At 39.1% G+C, this 12,413-nt stretch overlaps 1 protein-coding gene across 5 annotated transcripts in view; it reads right to left on the reverse strand.

Moving 5' to 3' along the window:
- Positions 1–491: 491 nt before the first annotated feature.
- Positions 492–12,413, reverse strand: part of SLC1A2 (solute carrier family 1 member 2) — a 139,440-nt gene continuing 127,518 nt past the window's right edge. For 4 of the 5 annotated variants that reach the window (XM_039867048.1, XM_039867043.1, XM_039867033.1 and 1 more), the window contains one exon: positions 492–9,815. In XM_039867048.1, the coding sequence (XP_039722982.1) occupies positions 9,744–9,815 (72 nt within the window). In that variant the 3' untranslated portion in view covers positions 492–9,743. Of the gene's footprint in view, positions 9,816–10,522; positions 10,594–12,413 lie in introns of all 5 variants that reach the window. The other variant, XM_039867044.1, reaches the window with a different exon arrangement.

Below are 12,413 nucleotides of genomic sequence, written 5' to 3' on the forward strand. Positions count from 1 at the left end.
CATATGACTTGCTCTGGCCATTAAAATACAAGCAGAAGTGAGGTACATAACATTTACGAGGAAGCTTTAAGAGTCAGTATAAGATTTGCCATGTTCCTTTTTCCTGTATTTGGCAACTGCATAAGCATGGAGATGAAGTCTCTCTCAGACTCTCTCAGTGAGGATGACGTGGGGCAGAGTCCTCCAGTTAACTTGTAATAAACATGTCACATGAGTAAGAAATAAACCTTGGTTGTTTTAAGACACTGAAATTTGGGGAATAGGCCATACTGGGTGATTCACAGGGATAATTTCGATTATACACCATATTTGTCCACCTCACTAACTTTATATCACAAGATGTGACTCCAGTCTATACGTAGGCTTCCTAGAAAATATTCATCTGGACACTGCAGTTTTCACTCCTCAAATTTCTCCAAAAGGAACACCGGAGACCCTTACTAAATAATAAACATTAGTTTAAAATGAGAACTGAAGGCAAGGCAGCAACCAAATTGAAATCCACATTTATTGATGAGAGATATATACACAAAAGTTAAAACACTTAGTGAAATATTGGATTCACAGATTATTTCCAGTATATAAAGAATATCCAGTTATTTTATACATGAAATATTATGGTAATCAGTCCACATTATAAGAAAGCTTAGAAAGCTAAAGGTGAAAACAAAAGACTTCAACTACTCAAAATGTGCTTTGCCAACAAGGCATTTCCTAGTACAATACATAAGAAACAACCCAAAAAATTAGTTGAAAGGTTTTTTTCATTCATTAGTCTTTAAACACTATGTGCTATAGATGCTCTATGCTACATGACTTTAGACAGATGGGGATTGTGAATGTGAAGGAAATAATTATTCTTATCTTTCATTCTGGGCACACGAGAATCTTCAGAGAATCCTGCCTAAGGGCTAGCTTTCTTTCAGTAAGGTTTCTATCTTGAATTTGATAGAAGTTAAAGAATGTGGCTGTCCATTATGTATATCCTCTCACTCCAATCACTGGAGAAGCCACTGAAAATTAATGTGCTTTGTGCCTTCAGGGGATCTTTTAGGCTCTGCTCATCTTGTGAAAAGAGAACTCAGTGTTCCCAACTGCACATGGCCATTCTTCTCTGTTCTTGCAGAGAAGAAAGGGGTTACAGGAACTATAGACTCCACAGCATCCATTTAGTGATAATTAGACAGAACGTGTGTTTTAGGAGGCAAGTGTGTAATTTGCATTAGTTAATCTCATCTTCAACCACTCAAAAGATGCACACAGAGCCTATTAGGTAGAGTTCACACTCCCTTCACATAAGTGGGATCTGTGCATTATCAGTTGCCTTTCTGAAACCCTATAGCTGTACACTGACCATTCCTGTGCTTCTAGTGCTCTATCTTTCTAAAGACAACTATGCAGTTTACTATGGAACTGTGCTCTTGTGGGGTTTGGTCTGCATGGCAGTTAGTCAGTAAATATCTTTCCTGTACTCTGACTCAAGAAAGCAAGGAAGACAAAGCTCTTCAGAGCCTTTAAGTCATGAGCATCATGATCAGTATTTGGCAATCAGAGAGGCAGACATTTACCTAAGGACATGATGCTAACATGCACAGAAGCAGACTAATCTTTTGTCTCTCTGAGCCCAATCCACCAAGTGGAGGAGGGCTATAGATAAATGTCTTCATTCTAAACCTACTTAAACCTAGACAATTAAAAGTTCCATATTTGCATTCAACATGCATTATACAGATGTCAGATGACATTTCACTAAGACCCGTGACCCACGTCTAATCTTCTCTTGCTCTGAATTGCATATTTACAAAGATGCTGGACACACCCAGACTTTCAGTCATCAGTACAAAAGATTCACAGATAAGTTCTTCACTGATATACATCCCCAAATCACATTAAGAGGAGAATTTATTCACTACTAGGTATCCGAGAAGGAAAAGAAGGGTTTTCAAAAACACCAATCAACAAGTCTACTACATATAAATGAACAGCCAAAAATAACATTTAAATTAAATTACATCTATGCACCATTTCACTGAAATTACACATAGATACCTACATTATAGCTACACAAGTGCATAGGCACTGTTCTTCATGCGTGAACCAAGCGTTACTGTGTATGCACAAGAACTCCATGCTTTGACAGCTAGCTGTGCTTGAAAATCACAGGTACAATCATTGCCAGTTGAGGGAACTTCTGTTTGCTTAATGAGGAACAGGTTCGAATACAGCCCACTACACTTTCTATAGAACCAAACATGTCTTAAAACATGGCAAAAATCCTAGCCCTACAACCATATCAGAAAGTGTGTTTGGCAGAAAGAAGAACCCCCTCCTCCCATCTTTGAAGAACCTATTGATTTGCCTTTCGGGGAAATTATATAGATTGTTATTCACCTGAGGACAGAATCTACCTGGGCTGCTGCTAAACAATTTCAGTGTGACTTTAAGCCCCCACCTCCAGCCCCAGTGATTAGAGTATTGCTTCATAGCCGGTACTAATATTTTTTTTTTTCTTAAAAATATGTGCTTAATTCACATAACAATGTGACATTTACTACCAATTTGCTTGGCAAGAATGAACTGCAACAAATCTGTCCTGATTTGCTTCCTAGCACCCACCCTCAATTTCTGCTATTCAAGATTTTCCTAAGCCAATTTTCACATAAATTACTAGGAAGGCATGGGAGATTCTGATATAAAAGTGATATCACTATTATCACCTTATTTTTCATCTTCTTGGAGAAAAGCAACATTAGAATGCTTAGCTGGAAAAACAAGGCCTGGCGTCAAAAATAAGAAATCAGCACCATTCCTTGAGTTAAAAAGACTAATTATTTAAATGTATATCCTAACCAGCTAAGGGATTTAAGTTATTCCTTGTTCTTTATGGTCATTTTGTTCGTTGCATCACAAAGGACTGGGTTCTTACATTTTTCAAATGTGGCTGTATGCTCAGGAAACAACTGATAGTTCTAAATTGCTGTAGAAACTTCTTGTGCTCTAATTGGTTATAATTCTACATATGTGTTATATAGAAAATGCCATAAGAAAAATATCTGTCTGCAAAATTACAGATACTAAATAGAGTACTTCAATCTACATTGAGTTCTTTATGGTTTATGAAGAATAGATACAAACCTATAACATTATTAAAGGCTAAATCAATATTAAACATATAATATTCAGGACTATAAATACATTTTCTCATGCTTTTAATAAATAATAGCAAAGAAGCCCAGGGATTTGTTTAAAAAACAATGTAAGATTGGGCTGAAGAAATATGTGAATTTGGGGTGCAATACTGATCAGAGGGCAATATATTGTCCCTGGTAACATAGATTCTTACCAGGAAGCCAAAATATATTTGCTGGCAGCAAGATCAAATTAGATTCACAGTTTGCCAGCTCTCTCCTCAAGCCATAGAAAACAAATAGAAAAACAATATACAAAAATCCTCACAAAAGTAGTTTTTTATATACAAATCTCTATAGTGACCAGATAATCTGATCTGTGTTGTGCAACGTGGATACAATGCTGGGGTTTGCCAGGGAGGGAGGAAAGGAGAGAGTTAAGGTGATGTGTGGAAAGATCTGCATGCCAAAGGACGAGTTCCCAGCAAGGAGTAACTCTCCCGGAGGATTAAGCGAGAGTGCCAGCTTTCTGACAGTACGCCTCGGATAGTTCACTCCACGGGGTGAAACCTCAGAGACGTGCTAGACCAACTTCCTTGGCTAGTGTGTGCATTTCTCTCCCACCAAAGGCAACGGGCTGTTTCGAGGCAGGCTAAATGGTTGCCATGAGAAGAAACGGAGCCCCAGAAGCTCTGACTGTATCATCCCTGTCTCCATGGAAGATGAGGAGAGGGTAGCAGTCAGCTGCTACATTCCAACACTCATCCAGGAGTTGGGGGTGTCTCCGGAGGCCCCGGAGACTTGTTGCTACCTATGCTCCAGGTCAAGTTCTGGCTCTGCAAAGCAGTGGGGTCTGCTTTATTCTCTGCGAAACAGTAGCAGGTTTTGTTCTCAGCACAAAAGGGCCCCATATAACAATCAGAAGGACTTCTAAAAATATCAGAATGGATACTTGGTCCGGAGGTAGGAAGGTAAAGTGAGGCTGGACATAGAAAAAAAAAACTGATAAGTAATTACTCAGGATATTACTTCAAGTGAATGAAATAAGAACTTGGGAGCTTCTCTTACTTTTCTATAGGTTCATATATGGGTCAGTTAAGAAATCGTGTTTTTCTTGCAGCTCTTAAATCAGGTCTGCTACACTAAAACAAACAAACAAAACAAACAAACAAACAAAAATAACCAAATCCTTTTAGTCCTAGCTTTGCATTTTGCTCCCCCAAATCTAAAAAGCTGAAGTCTTCTCTGGCAATAAAGGCGCGGACAACATAATAAATACCAGACCTATTCCACAGTCGGCTGAAGTTTGGACAAAGAGCAAGGATGCAAGCAGTGGCCCATTGCAGCAGTAGCAGGAAGTACAAGAGGATGCTCCAAGGCCATGGCTGCTGGCACGCATCTTGGAGACAGACCACGCATTCTACCTACCCTAGAAACCCCTCAGGCATGAAGATAGCCATCACAACTCCACTCTCGTCAGATAGAGCTTCTCTATCTGTGATGTGATGTCCACGAAGGAAGCAAACCAAGAGGAAAATTGGAAAATGAATTCCATCAAATATCCTCGTACATCTCTCCAGAGAAAGGAGTTGGCCCGGGCTCACCCTGTGTACAGAGGTGCATGTCTGCGTACAGGTGGAAAGGGGAGGTATTTACAGACAGTTGTTGGTATTGTGTAAGTCTTGCACCAAATTTCATAAGAGTGTTCAGGTTTATTTGCCAAAGGCTCCCAAATTCCCACCCTGCGTTGGCAATTAGGACTGTTTGGAGAAAACTGTGTGTGTGATGGGTATTCGGAGTGGGCTCCATTGCTACAGCAGGAATGATGCAAGAGCTTGAGTGAGGCTGCAGACGCATCTAGTCCTCTCTTGGTGACTCTGGCAGCATTTTTCCCTGAGCTGAATCGCTACTCCGACTAGGACAGTGAGTTTAGGCAAAGACAGTTGTATGTCTGCCTGTGTTCCAAAACACCAAACAATAAATTAACATGGCCGTCTTCCAAGCTTGTTGTAAAATATCAGATGAAGAGAGGCTGGAATTTAATTTTCCCCAAAGGGGATGAGAAAAATCTGAATCGATTAGTCATTATTATAGGCCCCTCTGACTTAAAATATAAAGTTATATTTAATAGTAGTAAGCCTCTGAGGAAAAAAGAAATTAAAGCAGAGATCATACATAATATTATGGATTCTAGAAGGGGGTTTTAATTATTTAAGTCAACACCTTCCTTTAAATATTCGAGGAATAAGGCTTGGCCATAAAGTGAGTTATATAAGTTATCCAGCTAAAAATTGGTAGAGTCTAAGTCAAATATTGCCTCTACTCAACTGTGTTATTTCTTACCATCTCAATGGCATTATCTGAATTAGCTGTGCTATGCAATAAAATGAAATACTATTTAATTAAGATTCTCTGTCATCTATTCTAAAACCAACCCTTATACTTATTTGTATGGTTGTTTACAAAACTGTCTCTTAAGCAGCAACAATGACAAGTGGAATGAGAAGAAAGGAGGAAGAAGAGTGGGAAACTGGGTTTTCCTTTCAGGAAAATCATAAGCAAATGTTGCATGAGCAGTTTTGAACTCACCCCATTCAAGAACAATCTACCTATAGTGCAACCTGCCTGGGTTAGCACTCAGTGGCCTTTCTCCTAGGTTTTAGCCAGAAAGTACCAGATAGGGAAACCATTAATCTCGTCTGACCACTAGATTTACAAAACTGTCACATCAGAATTGCTTCAGGCTCTTTGCTTACACTTAATCTTCCTAGGCTCCCAGGTCCTACTACTCTTATTCACAATGTGAAACATCCCATGTGGTACTTTTTCTTGGCTTGGAATAAATTCACTTGGAGAATAAGCAAAGCAAAAGCAACAACCTAGATAACTGCATGGCCCTGAGAGTTTAAGAGCAATGAAGGGGAAGAGCTACTTCCCTTGGGTGTAACTGCTGAGCATGTTAAGTCACCAAACCAGGCAAACACCGCTGAGACTTGTTTCAGCAAGAGTGTGAACTACGGGGAGTTCTTTCTGAGCTTGGGTATACCTATTTGGATTTACTGCTATATTTCATGGGAAAATAGAGCACAGACAGAAGCCTTGATCCTGAAAAAAGTGAAATAGTGTACCATAACATTTGCTACTGAGAACATAGGGAAAGTGTGGTATTTGCAAAAAAAAAAAAAAAGTGGCAGGATTGAGTTTTCTTGCAGGGACCCAGTAAGTAGATGAGTTACTTAACTCTGAAAGGGCTTCTTGATTTTTAATACACGTGAAAATAACGTCATGCATGAGTAGGAATGACCTGAGACCCTCTAATCAACAGGTCACGGGATTTCTGGTATTACTTACCAGGAGTATATCGTTCTGAGAACTGAATTTTCCCTAAGCCTTTCTCAGCTTTCAGCAGTCTAAATCCAGGCATCCTTGCTTTAGGCTTTCATGAATATCCAGACTAAATAACAGTCGGAAAAGAGAAGTAAATATTTGTCTTTTAGGGGACATGGTAACTTCTTCAGGAAATGGGATTATAGGCTGTGTTTCCACACCCTGTAGTAACTATTGAACCTGATAGCTACCTGGTTCAATATCATCACCTGAAGTCCTATATCGAGGATCTGTGTGACCTAGATCATTGCCTGGATTCTCTGATGCTCTTTGCATGGGGAGGACATCCTCAAAGATCTAAGATAAAACCTTACCTTGAGAGAGAAGCCATTCTTCTCACTGATTGGATTTGATTCGTTGAATGGTAAGTAGGTAACCTATGATGATTTCACTTGGGTTTCTCAATGGGCAAAAACGAGAGAAGGAAGGATTAACATCTGCTTAGGTTTTCTTCCGAAACAATTCTGATTCCTAAAAAGAGTAAATAAGTCTATAACAAAATGGCGTTGCCAAAGCACTGACTTAGAGACCTCACAGGATGTAGTGTATGCACCTGGCCTGCCATGTCTGTATATAAATATAACATTTATGCATCGTCCAATATTAGGGTACGATTACAAGCATTTTTATCTGTGTTGGACCTGTTAATATAAATCTATGCATATAACTGACAGGTCTTACATGTCCTTTTTAGAAAAAGTTGTTAGAGGTACAATCTGGATCTATTTGTTCTGTTTATGGCACATATACTGGACAAGGAAAACCCCAAAGGACATGGCATGAGAAGAATGAATGAGGCCTAAAAAAAATCAGAGGGCACAGTCATATGTCAGCTCTACATGCATCCTGGATTTTCAAGCTTGTCTTGAATTTGAGAAAGTGTTTATTTTTAATATGTTTTGCTGAATCCAGATAAATGTGATCTCCTTATTAAGGAACTTATTGCATACAGTCTCAAACTAGAAAAACCTGCTTTGTTAAGCTGTGCATCTTGTTTCTCCTGAACACACTGTCCCCTTACAGATTTACAAGCCAACTGGGTAACTAGGAAAAAGCTGAAGACAAAGCAAGCCAAGAGGACATTTAGGCAGAGTCTTGGGAAGATGATCCTGAGACAACTCCTTCAAGAAGCATGTCAGCCTGTCTAAGTGCTAAGCTGGCTTTAAACAGCAAAAACCACAAGCTTCTAGATGCCTTGCTTAGATCCTTCTCACCATAAAAAAAGCTCTTGGGCGCACCACTTAAAGACAATCCTTAACAGTTTCACAGCTGAATCCAAGAACTGTCCCCTTGATCCACAACATTTGCTATAAAGGATACATTTTCCACAGTTACATTTCAGCACATCCTTGGCCACCCTGTTAACTGCCCATATAATGAAAATGAAGACCAATGCCACTTTTTTTTTAAAATGCAAAAATCTGCTTAATACTGCTGAATAGCGATCCTTATCCAAAACAACTAGGGTTTAAGGGACACAAATAATTGGAATCTCTTGTCTCTTGTATGTTCCAAAGGTGTCTGCTTTGGAAAAGTCACAAGGAGTAGGTGATAAAGGGTATGTGATGTTTACAAATATCCTCTCCTTAGAGAATTTGGAGTCTACGACCATTCATGAGTATCTCAGCATCCATCTGCCAGCCTCAGATACCTCCTTACTCCCGTGTGCGGACCAAGGTTCTACACATTCCTTAGGGTTGAATGTGCTTTATTTATCAATGATTCATGTTCAAGTCCTCAGCAAACTCCCAAAGCCCACAACCTTAGGAAAATACTGTGGGTTATTCAATAGAAAATGAGGGGAGAGACATTGAAAAATCTAGCTTGCACAATCAATCATTCAGGATTTGTTGGGTGTCTACAGCATGCAAGGCACTGTACTACTCCAATTATATTATTTATTCTCCCAAACTTTCACAGCCTTGAAAAGGTTCCATCTTTGAGTTGAATTGTGTAGAGCTATCCTTTGTTCCCATTTCATGGTTCAAGGTTGCCCTGACTTTGCCATAGGAATGTCACCTTTATAGGATTTTGCACATATGTTTGTTTTCTGGTCCTTTCCACAGAGAAGACTAGGGCTCTGCTTCAAACTGTGTCCTGTAGTTGGTTTTATGTGCTTTGATATAATATAACAAAAGGCTTTTTACTTATTAGATAAGTGACAATCTTTTTGTTTTTATCAAGAGATGATATTAAAAGAGGCACAGCCAACACAACTGTTCTCTGTGTGTAAGGAGATTAAAATGATTAGGCCTTCTAGTTTGATGAGAATATTATTAAAATAATTTGGGGATCAAAAAATGTCTTTTTGTTAGAAACCCAAACAAGAATTTTATGGGGAAACAAAGAAAGTGAAGCAGAGATCAAAATAATCTCACTTGATTTCACTATGCCAGGTGAATGCAAAGCAAACGAAAATGAATTTGAATATTTGAATCTGGTTAAAATTTATGTTGACTGTGCTCCCTTAGTTTTGTCAATATATACAGTAGTTACATGTCAATTACATTCTAATCCATTATCAAATTTTAAGCAATTTATGAAACATACTCTGAAATTTCAATAATAAATTTCCACAGACTAGGTAGAGGAGAGCAGAGACTCAGTGGGTTTCATAATCAGCATCCTTAAGAGTATGGCTCCCCTTACAACTCTCTTGGAAACATTTAGCTAAAAAGAGGACACAGAAGATAAATTGTCACTGTTCCCTAAAACAGGTACTTGCTTTTATCAACACATGGGCAAGCTCTACAAGACATTTAAGAATCACTTCTAGAGGCTTCTAGAAGTGCGTAACGAGGTGAAGCACGGAGAACACTTGAAGGAATAACACACTGAGTGTCTGCTCACTATCCCAGATCCCTGGAGTGTACCGCACTGCTTAGTTGTGTCCCCTGGGAAAAGAGCAGCTACGGTTCTGCATCTTGAGAAAAAAAAAAAAAGGAAGCTGGCAAGAACGCGTCTTCAATTCAAACTGATTCCTCCAGCAGCAACCATTCAGACAATAATACAAGTGAGAAAATTAGATGGTTACAAAGCATTATTTGGCAAAGACACAGCACCATGCCTATCACTGACTCACAACAGATCCTCTAAGCCTCAGCTAACAGATTAAGTAAACATAGAAATATATGCATTTTTTCCTTTTTAAAGAAAGCTTGTTTATATCCTCTTTTACCATAACATACGCTGGGGAGTTTATTCAAGAATTTGTTGAGAGTCATATTCTTATTTTTCACGTTTCCAAGGTTCTTCCTCAACACTGCATTCTGCTGACTTTCCGTTGGCTGCCAGAGTTACCTGAAAATAATTATCATCAACATCCAGCTTACAGGCCACATACCAGAAAACCACCCCAGGGGTTATGTGGAGGAGCACCAGATCCAGGTTGTACTGCACGACTTATATATTAATTTTAAATGTTGTTCTTCTCAAACTGATTTTGAGCTGATCTTGGTTTTCAACACTGATTTGTGAACATTAAAAAATATATATTTGCCTTAGCAGGTAATGAGGGACTGGAGACACTTTGCAGTTTGGGGGATATAAACTGTGCTTTTAGAGTTGTGGGGGTGTCTAACTACCCATAGACCCGTCATCAAACAGTAATGCAATCCTTAACAAATAGTGCCCATGTGCTACTCCATACAACCACAGAGAAAAACAATCCAGAACTAGGCAGCTAGTTCTACTCATGCATGTGAAAGGTTCAGTTGCAATGAGGCCAGGTGAATTTTATACACATCCAATTTTAAAATCAGGAATCATGATGGTCTGTTTACCAAATAAGCTATCCAGATTTTAAAAATTAAAAATAAAAGAGGGGATTAAAAGCCTGAGATCAGTGACATGTCTATTTAAATTAGTTCAATGCAGACATCTAATAAAAATGTAATCACCAGACTGTCTATATTATGCTTCTCTGGCTCTAAGCAAACTGAACCCTTACACAATATGGTGGGGCGCGGGGGATTCCCCTCCACTTCTACACAGTTTTCCTAGCTTACCTTCCATCTGTCTGTCCTCAACGTCATGTGCAAACTTAAACCCACGACTGATATTCCACATAATGGAGAGACTGGATTTATGGAAGCATTAGAATATGGAGATATGACAAACGCAGCAATGTTTGAAAGAAATCTGACCTTTTTCTTACCCAAGTGGCAGTGAAACGCATGCGTTAGGGACACACACAACATGCTAGGAACAGAAGGCCAACTGCCCTTCACAAACCAAGCAAGTGAAAATAAAAATTGGCCATTCCTCCAATCCCCATTGGCCCCTACAGTGTTTCAGAAAAACCATGCAACAAGCAATGACCTCCTCACATGCAGTTATTATGATTAAAATTAAAAAGCTATTGCATAACTTTCAAACTACTCATTACAAGGCAAGAGTTTGAAAATAGAAAGAGCAATGTGACATAACGGTGCTTGAAGTGGTTAAAGTTTTGACCAGAGCTGCAGCAAATTGGTTTCCCCTTCAGTGAACTGTCAGGAGATACTTCCAGGAAGGGACAAACCATCTGCCTGGAGAAAGTTGCCTGTTCACTCAGACCTTGGAATGTGCCTATTTGGCTTTCAGTGATGAACCAGATCAATAGCTGTGCAAAATTATAAATCACAATGAGATGCCTTGGAAAACTAGACAGCACTTGGGAATGAGGGTGTTTTTTTTTTAAATACCGGGCCTGTGTTTCAAAAGTAGCTGGGAGAGCAGCTTTTTTGGCATGGTTGGGTTAAAGGGAGTCGGAACTCCATTCCCCCATCCATTCAACTCCTTTCTGCTCCAAACACCTGGGTAATAGAAAGAAAAAAAAAAGCAGAGGAGGGAACTGCCAGGAACCATTGGCGTCTTCCATCTCAGTTTCTAAAAAGCAGTGAGACAGAATGGACCAGAAGGAAGTTCCAAAGCATAAATAAACGTGTTTCAGATACTCTGGGAAAGTGTGCAAATTCATCTCCATAGCTCTGGCTGCCTCCTTCGCATATCAGTGTCAACTCAGTTAGTTGATCTAGAGTGGAAAGAGTCAATTTGCCTCACCTAGCAAAGGCTGAGGACCAACATAGTGAGCTGAACCTAATCATTTCACTAAAATGTGCAAACAGCTGGAGTAGTTATTAAACCTATATGGCCATTTCACCATTTCCATGACATGCTCAGTTTCACCATTTGACCAGCGAAATGCTACTTCGCCGATAAGTTTGCAAGTGGTTGGCTGGGTAGTCAATTATAGAGACTGAGCCACTATCTCTATAGAACGGTCAGCAAAAAAAAAAAAAAAAAAAAGGTTATCTGAATTAAAGCATAGGGTCAAGATGCTAAAAGGACACATTCAACAAATATTTCTAGAGAGCCTACTAGAAATATGCCAGGCACTGCTTCAGGTGCTAGGACACAGCAGTGATAAATGGGGACACAGTCTCTCTCCTCATGTAGGCTTACTTCCTATTGATAGCGACAGTTGACAAACATCTCCTTGTGGGACTTGAGTTGTTCTGCTTAAAATCTGAAGCAAATTTTTCCCGATATGCTTGATATCCTTTAAGAAAAAAAAATCTAGGACATCTGAAATCTAGAGATGTTTTCATGCCTATACAAAACAATATTATTAAGAAGCCTCTTAAAATACTCCAGAAGGGCCACAACATAGGCAATTAACCACTGGGATTGCAAAATTAAAAAAATATATGTATTTTCATCTTGTTTCATACTATACTATATTTCCTTGTATGGAAGTAATTTGGGGCCAAGCCTTATCTCCTCTACAGAATAGTACATTCATCTTGCTTTCCTCCTATTCCTAATTCAGGGCTTTGCAGATAATGGCCACTCAATAAACACTTGATGAATAATCAAAATATAGGTCATAGGAATGAGATGGGGGTGCTCATCTAA

This window comes from Pteropus medius, unplaced genomic scaffold (genome assembly GCF_902729225.1).
Source record: "Pteropus medius unplaced genomic scaffold, Ma_sr-lr_union100, whole genome shotgun sequence".
In the NCBI taxonomy this organism is placed as follows: domain Eukaryota; kingdom Metazoa; phylum Chordata; class Mammalia; order Chiroptera; family Pteropodidae; genus Pteropus; species Pteropus medius.